At 41.3% G+C, this 19,089-nt stretch overlaps 2 protein-coding genes across 14 annotated transcripts in view; one reads left to right on the top strand and one right to left on the bottom strand.

Annotated features, from left to right (window-relative positions):
• The window catches only part of LOC131345131 (dedicator of cytokinesis protein 7-like), a 41,233-nt gene that overhangs the window by 9,523 nt on the left and 12,621 nt on the right, over positions 1-19,089 (top strand). For 3 of the 13 annotated variants that reach the window (XM_058377857.1, XM_058377861.1, XM_058377858.1), the window contains exons 7-28: positions 18-103; positions 259-325; positions 458-607; positions 763-843; positions 3,015-3,171; positions 5,424-5,552; positions 6,473-6,562; positions 6,682-6,844; positions 11,886-12,003; positions 12,934-13,004; positions 13,084-13,222; positions 13,400-13,501; positions 13,611-13,697; positions 13,799-14,030; positions 14,110-14,274; positions 14,613-14,785; positions 15,111-15,215; positions 16,194-16,283; positions 16,470-16,565; positions 16,988-17,128; positions 17,238-17,351; positions 17,445-17,615. In XM_058377857.1, the coding sequence (XP_058233840.1) occupies positions 18-103; positions 259-325; positions 458-607; positions 763-843; positions 3,015-3,171; positions 5,424-5,552; positions 6,473-6,562; positions 6,682-6,844; positions 11,886-12,003; positions 12,934-13,004; positions 13,084-13,222; positions 13,400-13,501; positions 13,611-13,697; positions 13,799-14,030; positions 14,110-14,274; positions 14,613-14,785; positions 15,111-15,215; positions 16,194-16,283; positions 16,470-16,565; positions 16,988-17,128; positions 17,238-17,351; positions 17,445-17,615 (2,727 nt within the window). The remainder of the gene's footprint in view (positions 1-17; positions 104-258; positions 326-457; positions 608-762; positions 844-3,014; positions 3,172-5,423; positions 5,553-6,472; positions 6,563-6,681; positions 6,845-11,885; positions 12,004-12,933; positions 13,005-13,083; positions 13,223-13,399; positions 13,502-13,610; positions 13,698-13,798; positions 14,031-14,109; positions 14,275-14,612; positions 14,786-15,110; positions 15,216-16,193; positions 16,284-16,469; positions 16,566-16,987; positions 17,129-17,237; positions 17,352-17,444; positions 17,616-19,089) is intronic. The other 10 variants (XM_058377860.1, XM_058377870.1, XM_058377863.1 and 7 more) reach the window with 6 other exon arrangements.
• On the bottom strand, positions 8,706-10,664 carry angptl8 (angiopoietin like 8). The gene is made up of 3 exons (XM_058377877.1): positions 9,906-10,664; positions 9,640-9,789; positions 8,706-9,193 (listed from the first exon to the last, which is right to left on the bottom strand). Exons 1-3 carry the CDS (start codon positions 10,263-10,265, stop codon positions 9,065-9,067), a joined length of 639 nt encoding a protein of 212 aa, XP_058233860.1. The 5' UTR covers positions 10,266-10,664; the 3' UTR covers positions 8,706-9,064.

Genomic DNA, 19,089 nt, shown 5'->3' on the forward strand with positions numbered 1-19,089 from the left:
GTGTGTGTGTGTGTCAGGATGAGGCTGTGGAGAGGTGCTCGATCCCTGAGGTACCCAAAGAACATACAGGCCAGAGAATCATGGTCAAGTGTTTGTCTCTCAAGTGAGTTCACTGTGTTTGTCGTTTAATCAAAACACTCCTTGTGCCTTTATTTATTTATTTCAGGCATCATGTATTTCACACTGCATCGCTTTTACATGGTGATGATTCAGGTTTCCTTCATGGTGTGATGGACTCTGCAATGTTGCCCCTTCTAGGTTTGAGATAGAAATTGAACCAATATTTGGAACACTGGCCCTGTACGATGTGAAGGAAAAGAAAAAGGTAAGTCTGTTGTTGTATTCAGCATCTGTAGTGTGTTGCAGTCTTTGTTGTTTATTATTCCAAACTTGTTCTTGTACTTGTATTAGTCCTGTAATTAAACATCTTTACCATATCTGGTTCAACTGCTCCTAGATTTCAGAGAACTTTCATTTTGACCTGAACTCAGACCAAATGAAGAACATGCTCCGCCCCCACAACCCCCACATCGCTATTTCCACCCTCACCCGCTCTGCCATCTTCTCCATTACAGACCCCTCACCTGACATCTTCCTGGTTATCAAGGTATGGCCACCGGGGGGAGCCACTGCTCAGAACCTCATCTGGTAGAAGCATAGTTGTGTTGAAAGTGTGAGCAGTTACACACATGGATCCTCATGTCAGAATCCTGGATCCTTTTATTAATGTGTGTTTTTCTTGTATGTTTGTGTGTGTTTCAGCTGGAGAAGGTCTTGCAGCAGGGAGATATAGGAGAGTGCTGTGAGCCATATATGGTCATAAAGGATTCAGATTCAGTTAAGGTAAGTATGAGTGCTGATGTGCTTTTGTGCTTGTGTGCAGTAGTCTGTCTGTCTGTCTGTTTGTGCACAATTTTATTTATTCTTGCATGTCATTGGATGCACCTCGAACCAGTCCTTGGCATATCCCTGTAAGACCCAAATATAGAAAAAAAAATGAGCAAAACTTTTTTTGACCTCTCAGATATTGTTTTAGGAGGCCTCTGATGTAGAAATTAAAGATTTTTCAAATTTTTTACATTTTAGTAAGTTTTTAGGGAAATGTTGTAATATTGCAGCGATGGGTCTGGTTGGGAGCAGAATTTCTGTATTTGTACTCACTTTGTCTGAACAGATATACAGAACATTTAAGCATTCATTTGCAGGGTTGATTGCTTACTTAGCCCCATAACAGTATATATCATGGGTAATAATCACACAACAATCATAGTTTTATGAATAAGCATTTATTAATAAAAATCTTGGAAAAAATTGTATTTACAAAACCTTTTCATTTTGGACTGCAGCAATCACAACCTGCACACTGAATAGATGACCTTTCTGTACTGGTGGCATTCTGAAATGGAAAAAGTAAAAAAAAGAAATTAAATATGTGAATAATACATATGAGTCTTATATTGTAGTAGATAAACTGAAAGAATAGACAGGGTGGTAGACCATATGTCGAGGGTAGAGATCTAAGTATTATCCATTAAAGTATTATCATTTCAGTGCAAATGCTAATCAAAATTCCACTACATTCAAACAATACTGTCTGGCTGGCTATCTCCCCAGAGCACTTACAGGTTCACATTCAAGACCATTCACACCTGTCCCTGAACAATGCAACAGGCACCCCCCCCCTAAAATCCAGAACATTCAGAGCCTAATGCTACAAACTGCTACTTGGTCAACACTCATACAACACTCACAATAAAAAAAATCTCAGGATAATTTAGAAGTTAAAAAACAAACAAAAAACTACAAAGATACAGGGAGTTTCAGATACTGCTATAGATGATGGAGTTAATACCACATACAGTTGATTCCTGTGTTTAATTATGGTCTACGCTAAACTAAGTAAAAATTTAACAGAAAAGCAAATTTAGAACTTAGTTACAGTGAATCATCTAACACTTCAAATTTCTACTACAATTTTTTTCGAGTTGTGACCATGTGAGAAGTGCAGTGTCCTTATGTAAGGTGTAAGGAGCACAGGCTATTTTGACTACCACTCTGGCCCAATGTTGTAGAATTACAACATAGACATAACAAGCTCTAAATCAAATTTGATGAATGTTTTCCAAAATAACTAAACATGAATGTGTTCTAGACATTGTAATAAACACAAAAAAAATATTTAAGGAATTTTACTTACTTGAATCTTGACAAATCCAGTCATGCAAAAAAAGGAGACGAGCTCAACGCGAAGTTTGCAGGTAGAGTGAGTTCATGGCCAGATGACCAGGCCTATAAACACTTCTTTTATCCAAAAGAATTGTGAGGACAAACAATAGTACCCATTAACTATGTAACTGTGGTCTTGAGAAAAAAAAACATTTGCAGGCCTTTTTTTTAGAATTGTTAAAAGTGATGTTGTAATTCTGCAACAGTGGGCTTTACAGGGATATAACTGACATGGGCAGCTGCCAGGGGCTTCATCCTGAGCATCTATCCAGACTTCAGATGTTTGTCAAAATAGAGCTGCATTCAAAATTCAAGGGCAGCCTTCTAGTGTACCAGCACAGCCCTTCTTCTCTTAGGACATTTATACAGAGTTAGGTGCTGTAAGATTGTGTTGCTATAAGATTACCAACATAAAGATGAAGATCTAGTGGTGTCTGTACTGACAAGACACAATGCAGGTATTCCAACTGTTTCTAACACCATCAGTCTACACCTTTAAAAAAGTGGCGGCATCGTCAAAAGCAGCACTGTGTGGAGAGCTGGCACTGCTTACCCCAAGCATACATATCATATTTTCCAGTGATTTCTCAATTACTAATTGCTGCAATATTTGCTGTGGTTTTTGAAATAGACAAAGTCCAGTATACTTGGAGAGACTCACCACTAGCCTATGAGCTCTTGGTGTTTATTTAGACTGTCAATGGTTTTTAACAGACACCTTGTCTGACTTTTCCAGCTTCTTTTCAGTGTGTCTGCATGTCTTATGGTGTGTGTGTGTGTGTGTGTAGCACAAGGAGAAACTGGAGAAGCTGAAGGCCCAGGCAGAGCAGTCTTGCAGTCGTCTTGGTCGTTTCCGAATGCCCTTTGCCTGGACAGCCATCCACCTTTTCAACATCGTCAGCAGTGTAGGGGGGCTGGAGCGCTCGGACTCGGACTCAGACACAGGTTACTCTCAACACTCCTACTCCCTGCTCTGATTAACCTGCATAGTACATCTGCACATCTACATCATACCTGCTCTTATTTTGTGTATTTTATTAAATACACCCATCGTAAATTTACCCAGCATACATTTACTGACTCACAGCTGATGAGGGAGGTTTGTCCTGTTTTTTAATAACACTGAACTTTTGCTGCATCTACAACTAATATTTATGTATAATAGTTATATATAGTTATAGATAGATAGATATCAAGATGGATAGAGAGAGAAAGAGAGAGAGACAGCATTATTAACCCACACACATTTTCACAATAGCAGTGTTTACACAAAGCCTCTGAAAAGATCTGCTCTTTGACCTCAACATCAACCACCGATTTAATCTCCTGACCAGTTTAGTGTCACCACCACCGCTGTTTTTATTATCAGATCATTCCAAATATATATTAGCAAGTATATATTATTTTCTGCAGCTTTACTGTGGATGTCATTTGTACACCTTATGCATTAACTGTTAGAACAGGGGAGTTACATTATCTCCCGAAATCCTTCCGATTGTTTTCCGGAAAGGGCCGGTGTAGCTTTATGGTTTTATTCCAAAGCCCAGAGTGACTGATGTTGTCCTCATCAGTCTCAATTTATTATACTACCGAAATGTACAGGATTTACAGTCATGGCCAGAAATATCGGCACCCTTGCAATTACGTCAGAAAGTGCAACACTTCTCTTAGAATATTGTTGCAATTGGAAATGTTTTGGTACTCACGTGTTTATTGTTTTTGTTTTCACTGGAACAACACAAAATTACAGAGAAGAAAAGTCAAATTTGATAAAATTTCAGACAGAACTCAAAAATGGACGGGGCAAAATTATTGGCACCTTGTCAAAATTGTAAAAACTAATTGCTTTACCATCATGTGATGCTCCTGTAATTTGTATTTAGACACACCAATTGCAAGTAACAGTTGCGGGCAATATAGTAATCACACTTGCAACCGGTTAAAAGTTGACTCAACCTTTGTGTTTTTTGTCACACTGAGCTTGGAGAAAAGAACGAAGTTTAAAGAGTTGTCAGTGGATTTGAGAGAAAAAAATTGGAAAAACATGGACAATCTCAAGGCTACAAGTCCATCTCCAGAGATCTTAATGTTCCTGTGTCCACTGTGCGCAATATCATCAAGAGGTTTACAGCCCATGGCAGTGTAGTTAACCTCCCTGGACATGGACAGAAGAGCAAAATTAATGAAAAATTACAACGAAGGATTGTTCGAATGGTGGATAAAGAACCCTGATTAACTTCCAAACAAATTCAAGCTCATCTACAGACACAGGGTACAACACTGTCAGCTCACACTATCCATCGCCATCTGAATGAAAAGGGATGCTATGATAGGAGACCCAGGAGAACACCACAGCTGACACAAAGGCATAAAAAAGCAAGACTGGAGTTTGGCAAAACTTATGTGAAAAAACCACAATCCTTCTGGGAGAATGTACTGTGGACAGATGAGACAAATGTAGAGCTTTTTGGTAAAGGACATCATGGCACTGTTTACAGAAAAAGAAATGAGGCCTTCAGAGAAAAGAACACAGTCCCTTCAGTCTAACATGGTGGAGGTTCAAAGATGTTTTGGGGTTGCTTTGCTGCTTCTGGCACTGGATGCCTTGACTGTGTGAACGGTATCATGAAATCTGATGATTACCAAAGAATTCTGGGGTGCAACGAAGTGGCCAGTGTCAGAAAGCTGCGTCTCCACCAGAGGTCATAGGTCTTCCAGCAGGACCCGAAGCACTCAGAGATGGTTACAATCAAAGTGCTGGAGAGTTCTGAAATGGCCAGCAATGAGTGCAGGTCTGAACCCCATAGAACACCTGTGGAGAGATCTCAAAACAGCAGTTGGGAGAATGCATCCTTCAAATCTGAATGACCTGGAGCAGTCTGCAAAAGAAGAGTGCTCCAAAATTCCAGGAGAGAGGTGTAAGAAACTCATTCATGGTTACAGGAAGCAATTGATGTCAGTTATTTTTTCCAAAGGAGGTGCTATCAAATATTAAGTTAAGGGTGCCAATAATTTTGTCCAGTGCATTTTTTAGGGTTCTGTGTGGAATTGTATCAGATTGGACTTTTCTTCTCTGTTTTTTTGTGGTGTTCCAATGCAAACAAGAACAATAAACACGTGATTACCAAAACATTTGAAACAATTTTCTAAGAGATGGGTTGCATTTTCTGACAGAATCTTCTTTCTTTCCTCCACAGAGCGCAAGGGAACATGGACCGAAAGGAAGAAGAAGGGATTCGAGCGGATGAGTGTTGGGGAGGACATGTGCAACTTGACTAACTTTCGGCCAGCCACTCTAACCGTCACCAACTTCTTTAAACAGGCCAGTCGGTGTTCCTGTAGTGTTACACTGGGTGGAGCGTCGCTCTCTTCTGTAGCTGAGCACAAGCATGAGTGCTTTTGAATGAGTTGGTGAATGTGCATGCTAAATAATTAAGTTCATGGCAAGTCTCATGTCTGCATGTGCACACGGAAAGTCTATAACTCATATAACCACTCATTATAATCGACATATATGCACCAACATATACAGTGAATATATACACCAGAGTCTACGGTACACTGATTCCTTTTAACCTATTTTTATAATCACATGGTTTAAAAGATTTTGCTCCAACCCCGGTGTCCTGCTTCCCCATTGGTGTTTTAACAGTGAGCAGATGTAGTCCACGTGGCTAAGGCTCTGGGTTGTTGATCGGAAGGTTGAGGTGCAAGCTGCCAATGTTGGGGCCCCTGTGCAAGGCCCTTAACCCTACAGGGGCTGACCATGTGCTCTGACCTCAACTTCCAAAGCTGGGATATGTGAAGTGAAATTATTTCACTGTGCTGTAATGTATACGTGACAGAGGCTGCTTATTAATGGGTTTTTGTAGTAATAGGACACTAAATTCAATAATAACAATGTTTTTCATGTCCAAATGCTTCAGTTGTTGTTTCAATATCCATAATTATCCCACTGAAGTAAAATGGCAAAAGATTTTGTTGATATTATGAATATCTGTGAAAAATCCACAAAGTACATCCTTAAAATCCCTTGGTTGGGAATCTGCTGTAAATTGCATGCACGTGCTCAGTAGATATGATCAGTATTTATTAATCTTTGTTCTTTACACTTGTGTGTGTACTTATGTTTACTGAATCCTTGTTTAATTGTGTGCAAGACAATCCCAGGTGTTTTTTTGTAGGGGTGAGAAATGCTTGAGTTTACTGTTTCGTTTTTTGGTTTTTTTTTTCATCCTATAGGAAGGAGACAGGCTGAGTGATGAGGACCTGTATAAATTTTTAGCTGACATGAGAAGACCGTCCTCTGTGCTGCGCCGACTCAGACCTGTCACAGGTAAACTGCTGAGCGCAGCTCCTCTGGGCTTCACCCTCCGTCTCCTCTGTTTCGTTTACTTGGCATGTTTCTTTCCGATACTGTTGCCCAATCTGTCACTCTCATTTTCTGCGTTGCAGCTCAGTTAAAGATTGACATTTCTCCTGCACCCGAGGTTCCTCACTACTGCCTTTCTCCTGAGCTGCTCCATGTGAAGCCCTACCCTGACCTGCGTGTACGGCCCACTAAGGAGGTGCTGGAGTTCCCTGCACGCTGCGTTTACACTCCTCACACCACCTATAGGTCAGCTGCTGTTCACACACATTACAGTGAGATTTCTCTTTCACCCTTCAGTGTGCTAATCACGACTGAGATATGAATTTGCCCCAAGAAATTTGAGTGTTCATTTTAACATTTTCAGCTGATCAGGTTGGTTAGTGAACTGGACCTGAGGGCTTCATGCTCAATGTCTTCACTTCTGTATGTTGCTGGGATCCTGGATCAAGTGACTCCATTTCAAGGGCTCAGAATTCTTGTGTACTGTACACTCAGTTCAGTAGCATAAAACCTAATTTAAACTAAAATACAAAATTCATATTTTATTTTGTATAGGTCTAGCTATAAGCTATGGTGACCGAGAAGTGCAAAACAGATATAACAAATCTGAAAACACAAGAATAATTCAGACAAACTGGAACAGGTAGGTAGAGTTTGGACGAGACATCTGTCACTCAGGATATACAGGAAGGCTGCAGCAGTAGAAAGTGGATTGGTGTGTGTATGAACGTAGCTCTGCTCTTATAGCGCTCCTTATATCCTTTAATTCGAATTTATGGTTTATGTTCGATGTTGAAAAAACGAAAATCGATTTTCCGATTTCACTTTGGTTAGTCAGAGCGAGCTTCCGTAGTTCAGCTTGTTTCTAAGAGAGGCGTGGTTTCTTCAGTCAGGGTGAAGAACGTGCTGAAAGACGGGGAGGAGCCGAAAGTCTGCCGCTGTTTTCATATGAAATTTAAAGGGAACTGAAGCGATCACGAATTTGTGTAGAGTTTATGGAGAATTGCAGAATTCTTAGGGTGGCTGAATAGAAATGTTAAAAATGGCCTAGCGACGAAAACGGCGGCAGACTTTCGGCTCCTCCCCGTCTTTCAGCGCGTTCTTCACTATTATACCCTCATTGGGGGCGGAGTCCCCCTTAAATGAAAATTCTAGACTCTCCCCTGATTGTGCCCGTATACACACATGTAAAATGCTGTCTGGCTCCTGTTTGGGTTTATTTAGCGTGTTAGTTTATTTAGCGTGTTAGTTGTGTGTTAGTTTATTTAGCGTGTTAGTTGTGTGTTAGTTTATTTAGCGTGTTAGTTGCGTGTTAGTTTATTTAGCGTGTTAGTTTATTTAGCGTGTTAATTGAATGTTGAACTGATTTACAAAATTGTTTTTCTTCAGGGATTTTTTTTCAGGTGATAATTATTTATTTATTTATTTATTAAGTCTGCAGTTTGCACTTTACAAATCCCTCACATTTTGTTATATTACTTTATTTTACTAGAATAATTAGAACTTGTAAAGACTGGTGAATTTTTGCATTTTATAAATCCCCAAAAAAGGTTTTTATGTTGTATTGATTATTGTTTTTCTAAAATAACAAAAAAAAACTTGTTAGCAAAAGTAATTTTGCACTTTGCACTTTTAGTCCAAATTAGCAGTTCATATGTTTGGTTATATTGTTTTTGCTCAAATTAAAAAAATCTATTATATAGTCTCTAGTGTTTTATTACATTTTTTTAAAGAAAAATAATCGTTTTAAAATCGAAAATCTAATTTTGTTTTTAAAAAATCGGAGATTCAATTTTTTGGCCATATCGCCCAGCTCTAATACCTGCGTATCAGTATATCCAAAATCACGCCATATGAATGTCTTTCCTTAAAGTAGCATTGCATGAATTTCATTTTCTTATAAATATAAATATATATGTTTATTTTCTTAGTTTTAAAGTTGCACCATTGAAGACAAATGGTTTAAAGTGAAGGCAGAACTCCACACGTGTACAGGAAATAAAATTAGATACACAACAGCATGTGTACTGTGTGAAAGCCGTTTTGTTTAAGATGACAGTGTGTTGGATGTGTTGTAGTGGTGTAGGGGAACTTGGGGATGGACCCCAGTATAACAGTAAACCACAATCTGAAACATTTGTTAAAAAAATTTTAAAGATTGCATTTATTATAAAGTAAAAAAAATAATATAGTATATTAAGTACAACACAATGGCTTTCTCATATTTTGTGGGTTTTTTTTTTCTTATTTTTTTTAACAGTCTGTTTATAAAGGAAAAGTGAAAATATATGTTTTGTTTAGGAGTGTTATTAAAGGACATAGTTCCTGTTGATCACTTTCCAGTGTGTCATATAATAGCACTGGGCTTGAGAGGGGATTTGTCCCATCTTGAAAAGAGCTGACAAGTCACCAGTTCTCCCAGTTTCTGATCGCTCATGTGTACTCTGTAGACTGGGGAATAGAAGCTTAAATGCTGCTGTTTGTCCGTTTCTGCAACTGGACCACCTGCTGGTTCTGGTTTTCCAGCTGCTGTTTGTTTTTCTCTGTCCAGCTCGCCAGGTCATGCAGAATGGTGTTGTGCTTCTGGGTGATCTCCTGTCATGAAGAGAAAAAGGTTTTAAGTCATTTAGAGTTGTTGTTTTTCAGCTCTCTGTTCTGGGTCACCACAGACAGTTCCCTGGACCACCAGGGACCCCTTTAAAGTCATACGGTATATCGATATGTCATACGATATCACAATATTATATTAACTTGATCTGAGGCAAAGTGTCAAATCTGCCAATTTACAAGTAATGATAAAAATCCACCTGTTTTTGTGAGTTTTTGCCACATCTTCCGGCTACATTGCTGATATAACTACACTTCTGTATTCTGCTTAAGCCTGAAACCATCCTGTTCTTGTTGTCTTTTTCAAGTGAACTGCTCTGGATGAGCTACGCTTTAGGGCATGAAATCATGAACAGCAGTCAGGTCTCCAGAGTACAGGTTCTGCTACAGTGAACTCAGGAGACTGGTGGATTTGTGATACTTTGCCTACACACCTGCAGTGCTCTGATCCGATCCGGGGTGAAGCTTTTCAAGGTTGCCTCCAGATTGGAAAGTTTTTGCTTTAGTGCCACATCTTCTCGCTCCACCTTGTAGACCTGTCCTCTGGTTTCTTGAGCCTGGGCTTGTAGCGCTGCTGTCTCAGCCTACAAAAAAAAAAATTTGTTCAGTCTTCATGATATTTTCCAACCAGTCCTGCTGCCTGGTCCTAGCACACTGTAGATGTCTCTGTGAAGTGTTAGGTGTGTGTGTGTGTCCTCACCTGGATGACACTGAGCTTGTCTTTTATCTGCCGCTCGGAGCGGATGGTCTGTTCTGTCTCTTGGTCCAGATGCCTCACAAGATGCTCCGTGTTTGTAATGGCACGTGTGATGCGCTCCAGCTTGGCCTCAGTGTTCTGATACACGTGATGCAGAGACTCGCTGAATTGCAGAACCCCGTACATCAGCACGTTCATGTCATCCACCAGTTCTACCTTGGAGTCAGTCCGTGGTATCACAGGAGAGGAAGAAACCCCACATACCCACAAGAACAGACAGGCCCATGAACAGAAGCTGGGGAACGTGGCAAATGGCCCTGAACGGCTGAGGAAGGTGTCTGCCATGTGGAAGTCAGCACTCATTCAGAGCTGCAGTGAGTCTCGCTCGCTTCCTCTCGCTCTGCACCTTCTGAGGCTTCACCTGCCTCTTATCAGCTCTTATACACTTGATGGGCAGTGTGGAGATGAGCCTGGGTCCAATCACAGTGACCCAGTTTGTCTTTGTGCTTGTTCACGTGAGAGTGTGTGTGTGTCAGGGTGTGCGTGTGTGTTGTGCATGTGTTTGAGTGTCTATGTACATGACCTTGACTTGTGTAGTTCAGGCAAAGGTGTTGTTCATGCTCAGTGTTGCCTGGCTGCCAGTCATAACTCAGTGCCATGTTTGTACATGCACACACACACACGCGTTCTCTAAACTGGTGTGAAAACTCAGTTAAACTGGTGTGATGTGAATATTCTGTTAAACTGGTTTGATCTTAACTGGTAGGAAAATTCTGTTTAACAGATGTGATCTAAACTGGTATGAAAATTAAATTAAACTGGTGTGATATGAATATTCAGTTAAACTGGAGTGATCTAAACTGGTGTGATAATCCATGCTGAACAAAGTGTTTTTCCTCCATTTTGAACTTTGAATGCGTTTGTATTGAAAGCACACAGCGGAGTCCAGTCTACGTGCTGTAATCACCTGTTCACTGTTTAATTTGGTGAAAAGTTTAAAGGTTTAAGGTCACCCTCTTTCATAATTATTTCATCACATAACTTTACTTTGAGTCTGGTCCAAAAAAGCACAGCAGCAGTTCATTGTCCTGATATATGCCGACTTCAGTGAATATGTGTTAAGCCACGGGGACCAGTTTAGTGTTTAAGGCGTTCCCAGTCTGGCCCTGGCCCTCTAACATGCTGAACTGTTTGTTAATACACCTGATCATAATTAACACACTGTTTAACAAGCTTTATGATTACATGTTACTCCAGTATCCAGTATTTACCTTGATGGTGACAAGAACAGAGAGTGACTGAAGGAATTTCCTAACGAGGAAGTGCTGTTATACTGAACATCAGCGTGGCTGTGATGTTCTTTTAGTTCATCTCAACAATATGCCAAGAGCCAAGCATTTTAAAGCACACTGCTCTTACATTTGGATGGATGGATGAATGGATGGATGGATGTGTCTGTAAAGTGTGGAAGTGGAATTTTAGTGGGTGTTGTCCTGGCATGATTGCGGCATTGTTGGGCTTTTCCTCACTGTTGCGTGATGTTGCTGCCCCTTCTGCATATATAGTTAAAGTTCAGAGGTCATTTTCTACAGTTTATGTATTTAGTTTGTTATTCCTGCTCTTTATCTATACTCACTGCTGCGAGCAACAACACACACACTGGTATTTTTATTTAAACCACAGAATAACCCATGTTTCTACATCCAGAAAAACAAAAGTTGATGGAGGGAGAATTATAACCTGAGACTAAAAGTGAAGCTGTTTTTGTTCTTTAGAGAAAAGCCAGTGTAATTTCCCTGTGTAAAAAAGTGTCTCGTGTCATGAAGGAAAAAAGAATCATTAAGGAATTCAGATCATTATTATTGTTAAAGTTTATAGTATCCTCTCTCTCTCTCTCTCTCTCTCTCTCTCTGTCTGTCTGTCTCTCTCTATCTCTCTGTGTGTGTCTGCTGTCTCTCTCTCTCTCTCTCTCTCTCTCTGTAGGAATCTGCTGTATGTATATCCTCAGAATCTGAACTTCAGCAGTAGACAGGGTTCTGTACGGAACATTGCTGTAAAGGTACAGTTCATGGCGGGAGAGGACCCCAACCAAGCCATGCCTGTGAGTACACACACACACACACACACAGCGCTTTTTGTCTGTTATCCAGTGACTGTTGAATTGTTAGATTTTGTTGCTGTTCTATAAAAGTGTAATTATTCGGATAGTGTTCGGTGTAATTAGTGTAGAGAAGTTGGCTGTTCTTTGGCGCACGTATCGTCTACAGTAAATCAGCTCAACACGTGAACAGAGTGTTGGCTCTGCCGAGCGAGAACAAACAAAGATAACACACATCACCTGAGTGCTGGCCAAGGAAATGTTCTCTTACACGGAGAACCCCGTCTTTGTGCTCGCTCCACAGCTCCATGTGTTCTACTGTGTATTAAATATAATTTTTTTTACTAAGCATTGTTTCTCTGCATTTTATTTATTGCCACAGTGATGATTTGAACAGAGAACTTCAGCTTGGCGATAACTAGACTTTCCTAATCTTGTTCCATCTTGTTCAGATCTGAATTTACTGCTGCTCCTGGAGCAAGATTTCCCAACATAACCAGACACTCAGAGCATATATGCTTTCTGAATTCCTGAATGTTGTTTTGTTCCTTGAATGTTGAGTTTTGCAATTTACTTAAAAACAACTTACTAACTCGATTTCATTTCATTAAGCAAAGCAATTACAAGCACTTGAGCCCTTTCACATGCTATTCTAGCATTTCTGAAGATTTACCACAACACTGTTATGTGAAGCAGAGTGAAAAGAAATTCCTGGGGTTTGCCAGGACCACACAGAGAGAAGAAGCAAAATTCTGATAGACTCAAACAGGAACAAAAACCAGAAAGTCCTGACTAGTCTGTGCTGAGAAATCTCTGAATATCTTGACTATCTCTCTCAAGAAATATCTTGTCTATGTAAATTGTACCTGATTTGGTGTATGAATCTGTCGCTTCCAGTATTAAGTGGTGATGATTGTGTTTTTTCTGAAACAGGTCATATTCGGAAAATCTAGTTGTGCAGAGTTCTACAAAGAGGCGTACACACCAGTCATCTACCATGACAAGTAAGAGCCATGAAGAACGAAAGAAGAAACTGAGCTTTTATAATCGCTCTGTATCTCACACACTAGTATTTTTTCCCAGGTCTCCTGAATTCTATGAGGAAGTGAAGATGAAAATTCCCGCTAACCTCACTGACAATCACCACCTGCTGTTCACCTTCTACCACATCAGTTGTCAAGCCAAGCAGAACACACCTCTCGAGACACCCGTGGGCTACACAGTAAGAGCTCCTTCTGTTCATGTGCCTTCCTGTGATCACAGCTTCTAACTTTTCTCCCTCACGTATTTAAACGTTGGACCAAAGAATGATTTTCTCAGACATATCGATGGTACAGGTTATGCTTTTAGGTGTCTGTTGATATGGAGAGGTGATGAGAGACTGTACTCTTCTCCACAGTGGATTCCTCTGATGCAGCATGGCCGTCTGCGCACAGGTTCCTTCAGCCTGCCCGTGTCTGTGGAGAAGCCTCCAGCCAGCTACTCTGTCCTCACCCCTGATGTAAGAATGATGGACCAGGATATTGGATTTTTAGCTTTGGTCTGAATATAAGTAATATGTGTGTTCGTATTTATGTGTGTATTTGTGGTTGTTTATGTGTGTGTTTTAGGTACAGCTTCCAGGGATGAAGTGGGTGGACAATCACAAAGGAGTGTTCAACGTAGAGGTGACCGCTGCTTCCTCTGTCCACACTCAGGTATCAAATACAGATGGCAACATATTCCCTTACTCAGGACACGGTCTCGATGATGAATTGAAGCTGTCAAATCATTAATCTGTGTGTGTGTGTGTGTGTAGGATGCCTACCTGGACAAGTTCTTCACTTTGGTGTATGTCTTAGAGGAGTACTCTTTCCCGTTCCGACTGAAGGATGTGATCATCACCGAGGCCAACGTGGAGGCTGAACTCAAATCCACCATGGCAGCCTTGAAGGGAGCGCAGTTGGATACCTGCGTACGCTTCCTGCACCAGCTTCTGAACAAACTCATCCTCCTCATCGTCCATCCTCCCATCATCGCCGGCCAGATTGGTGTGCACCCCTTTAATACCTCTTTACATTTCATCACGCTGTCCTTCTTCCTAAACTCCTCCAACACTTTCTTCCACAGTGAACTTGGGCCGTGCAGCATTCGAGGCTATGGCGCTGCTGGTCAATCAAATCCATAAGAATCTGGAAGGGAACCAGGATCAGCATGGCCGCAACAGCCTCTTGGCCTCTTATATCCACTACTGCTTCCATCTGCCCACCACTGAGCCTGTGTCACCCCCTACTGGTGAGCCATTTGACCAGACTGTGCCAGCATACTTAACTGTACTTATTATTGCCTTTAAATGAAAGCAGGAATAAAGTTATCAATATCCATGGGGAAATGTGCATCTGATCGGTTATCCCTTATTTGATCAATAAACATCAACCTTTTTTATCTTGTACAAAAAAAACACTCATTTCAAGCTAATACTCATGTCAGTGCTTAAGCAGCTGATCACAACAGCAGCAGTGTGTTCTGAAATTGATTGCATCATCTTAGTGCACATAAACATACATGGAGCAAGTGTAATATGACAGATTTTAAACGGTGACATGCTGTTAACACTCACTTTTTTTGTGCAGTGAGCGGATCATCCTACGAGCTTCCTATCCAGTATGCAACGTTGTCCCGGGCAACTGCTCGCCCCAGCAGTCTGCTCCTGTCCCGCTCCAAGAGCATCAGCAACTCTAACCCTGACCTGGCGTCCACACCTACCTCACCTGATGATGAAGTACAGAGGATCATTGGCAGCAAGGTAGGCATCTCACCCTCTTCTTATCTTCTCTTCTTCTCTAAATTTCTTTTTGTTAATCTGAAATGGTTATTTTAGGAGGACAGATTTAATGCGCAAAGGAACTTTTGTCATGTTTCCTGTCTCAACGGCCTGCCCTCCCGTTGCTTTTCCTGTTTATGTGGGATGAAAGGAGCAGGCTCTTCCTGTTACTGCTGAATGTGTTTGAGGGTCTTTGCACTGCAGTGCTGAAGATTGTAGAGCATATCCCTTCTCCTAAATGTCTGCTTCATCAGCTGACTGTGTCTCCTGTGCTGCTGTGTGTTTGTGTTTGTGATTGGTGAATAAGCAGGGAATAGACCGCTCTCACTCCTGGGTAAACTCTGCTTATGCTCCTGGGGGCTCCAGGGCTGTGCTCCGGCGAAACCCCAACTCCAGCTGTGAGGCTAAGCAGGTGCCGTTACTTACCCTATATGCGAGCACCCCACCGTTGTCCTATTATTATCTTATTATCCCATTACTCCCCTACCTTGTCCTATTAAAACTTGACTGCCATCACCACCTTACCCTATGAATGCCTTATTACCCCATAATCACCCCTCCCTTGTTGTATCAATAACTTATTACCCCCCATCATCACCCCTCCCTTGTTCTATTAATACCTTATTACCCCATCGTCACCCCACTGTTGTCCTATTAATACCTTATTACCCCATCATCACCCCTTTCTTGCTCAATTAATGCCTAATTACCCCATCATCACTTCACTGTTGTCCTATTAATACCTTATTACCCCATCATCACCTCACCCATGTCCTGTTAATACATTATACCCCATGTTACCCTCAGACTATTCCTCTGCTGAGTCTGTTTGTGTATGAGAGGAGTTTTGGTGTGTGTGTGTGTGTGGTTGGGGCTTGTTGATATGTCTCCCATGTCCAGTGAGATCTACTCTTCTTCATCACCCTCTCCTGCTTGTTCTATCTTTCATTGCTTTTTTCTTGCAGTGATATTAAAACAGTGTTTGTGATGTCATTCAGCATATAGTAAACCTGCAGTACAGAAATCATTCTTATGTGTGAGGGTTAAATAAGGTATATTAGATGTGAAGACCATTTTTTCATGGATAATTGTTCATTTTAGCTGCTCATCATAAGGAACAAATCATATGATGAACTCATGATAGAAGTATTACATCATGATATTTATCTCCACTAACTTTTGAAAGTGTAGATCTTTGGAGCTGTAGGTTTCCGCTCTTCTTCTCTATGGTGCTTTTTAACCTAATCATTTTTTCAGTTGTCTCACCTGGTATTTGTGATTACCACAAGTTCCCAGTGTTCATCAGTGCATGCACTTCCTTTCATCATTTCCATTTTTTTACTTTCATCCTCCTCATCCTCCTTGTGCTCCTTCACCATGGCCACTGCAGCAGGCCAGTGAACGGGCTGCTAACCGCATGTCGGCGTTCGTCGAGAGCACCTCCTTACTCGCACCACCATTGAAACACATGCCCCGGAAGGTAACATTCACACTGTTTAGTTTTCTTTCATATCTCTTATTCATCTCATCATTTCTTCATGTCATGTCATGTGGCATTGTGGGCTGTGTGTGTGTGTGTGTGTGTGTGTGTGTGTGTGTGGAGAGTGCATAGGTTCGTTGTATTTGTGTAAGTGTGTGTTTGTTAATTAGTGCTCTCTCTGCCCAGCTGTTGCATGAGGAATTGGCTCTGCAGTGGGTGGTGAGCACCAGCACAGTAAGAGAGGCAGCACTGCAGCAGGCCTGGTTTTTCTTCCAGCTTATAGTAAGAGTCTCTCTCTCTCTCACTCTCTCTCTCTCTCTCTCTCTCACACACACACACATGCATCTGTAGGTTAAGTTCAAGTTCTGGAGAGTGTTAAAAGAGTAAAATATCACCTATAGTAGCCTTTTGCCATAGTGAGAGGTGTTTACTTCATCTTAGATGATGATCACTCTTACATAAATCACTGAATCACACTGTAGTGAATGTCACTAAAGAAGTCAGTTACTTTGTTTTTACTCACATAGTGTCTGTGATCATGGCATTGTTCCTTGTTCTTCTTTTATCACTGTGGTGTTGCAGTGAAATGACCTGATTTATCAAAGCTATTTATTTTAGGAGAAAGTGGCAAAGATCCTCACTGGAACGTGTTTTTTGAATGTGATTTTTTTTCTCTTCTCTCTCTCTCTCTCTCTCTCTCTCAGGTGAAGAGCATGGCTCATCATCTTTTCCTTACTTCCAAGCTGGACATGCCAAGACGTCAGCGTTTTCCTGACCGTTTTGTGGACGATATTGCTGCCTTGGTATGTGCCATCAGTGCAGATATAGCCAGCAGACACCACAAGGTAAAGTTTACAGATGAACTTTTATAGTCCAGATCCCATTTCCAAGACTAGTTCAGTGAATACGCAGGAATAGTGCTTGGTGCTCTGTAACTGTTTGTGTGTGTTTCAGGATGTTGAGCTGGTGGAAAGATTAAACAGCAGCCTGGCGTTCTTCCTCAATGACCTGCTGTCTCTCCTGGACCGGGGATTTGTGTTTAACCTCGTCCGCACCTACTACAAACAGGTGTGAGCATGCACACTAAACATTCACACTGCATTCATTTTACGAGTGTATTTCAACAACAAGTGTGTCTTTGTGTGTGTGTGTGTGTGTTAGATTTCCAATAAACTGCACACAACTCAGAATCCAAGCTCTCTGATGGCTCTGAGGCTGGACTTCATACGGATAGTATGCAGTCATGAGCACTACGTCACTCTCAACCTGCCATGTGCCACCTTCAGCCCTCCCTCCTCTCCATCACCTTCAACCTCCTCCACCACCTCACAGGTACAGAGACGCACTACTTCCCCTTTTGTTGATTGACACTAGCCAGCAAAATAATGCAGTGATTTATTTTCAGAAGTGGCACGTGACTCAGCTGAGTTGATAAACACCAATTGATTTGAGATATTCTAAAAAAAAAAAAAAAAAATACACGCCTTCTGCACTCACCATCAAGCAGTGTAACCTACACATGGAGTGGTTGTTGAAGGTGGGATGGTTATGATCCTTGAACACTTTCACATGCAACAGAGTTTAGACAGCTGTCCAGAATTCTATGATCACATGACTAATTACTCTTTATAACCACAATGAGCAGAAAGGCATCTTAGAATGTACAAATAATGTAAAACTGGACACGGATGGCCTACAACAGCAGGTTCCACTCCAGTCAGCCAAGAACAGGAATCTGTGGCTACATGCAGATGGTAGGATCAGAAATTAATGTCAGCAGCATGAATCCATGGACCTGGCCTGCTTTGTGTTGTCAATTGTGAAGGGCCACTTGATCCCAATCAAGCATCCGTTAAAGTCCACAGCATATCTGAGCACAATGCTGACCACATGGGGCTATGGTAGCTCAAGTGGTTAAGGCTCTGGGTTGTTGACCGGAAGGTCGGGGTTCAAGCACCAGCAAAAGCCAAGTGGTGGGCCTTTGAGCTAGGCTCTTAACCCTCCCTGCTCCAGGGACACTGCCTCATGGCTGAGCCTGTGTTCTGACACCTCCCTCCATGCTGTAACAAAGGCTTCTTCTTTAAGGCTGAACTCTTCTCACACCATTTCCATAATTATGCCCATGAGTGCACAAGTGCATTGTGGGACATGCTGAAAAGGCTGAGTAAAGTATGTATATAGTACACATGATATAAGTACATATGCGTCACAATATTCCATCTGTTTATGTGAGAAAACGAATATATACAGAGCAGTGTTTTACAGGATAATGAATTTTTCCCTTTCAATGCATTTCCAGTAGCAAGTTGAATGTGGTTGTTGTGAACTTTTTCTCAACCAGGTTGCAGCAATAAATTACGTTTTCTTGATGTGTTTAGTGAGTTGGTCAGTTTTCGCCGGTTTTCTCCTTCAGGTCTTCTCAGTGGAGCGTTTTTTCACACAATCTGTGTTGAGACATTATGTAAGATGCCCATTCAGATGTAAATCTGTAAAATGGTCAAGTGTAAGTGCTCCACCATAATCAAGCTCAGAAAAGCCACAGATAATATTTTTAGATAAATGACTAGCTTGTATCTGGAGAGATTCAGAAGTTGTTCAGTCTGTTAAAAAAACCCATGTTAGAGCCTCAGAGGAAGCTGAGTTGAGAGCAGGGTGCAGGAGGAGGGAGAGATGGAAGTGATGAAGGGAAGGAGGTTTTGCTAGATGGTTTGGAGCATTGTGTTAGAGATGAGATCCAGCAGTTAGAGGGTAGGATTGCTGGACAAGATCATCTGCAGGGTTTCTTCTGTAGAAAGAGGAGAAAAAA

Source organism: Hemibagrus wyckioides, linkage group LG24 (genome assembly GCF_019097595.1).
Source record: "Hemibagrus wyckioides isolate EC202008001 linkage group LG24, SWU_Hwy_1.0, whole genome shotgun sequence".
Taxonomy (NCBI): Eukaryota; Metazoa; Chordata; class Actinopteri; order Siluriformes; family Bagridae; genus Hemibagrus; species Hemibagrus wyckioides.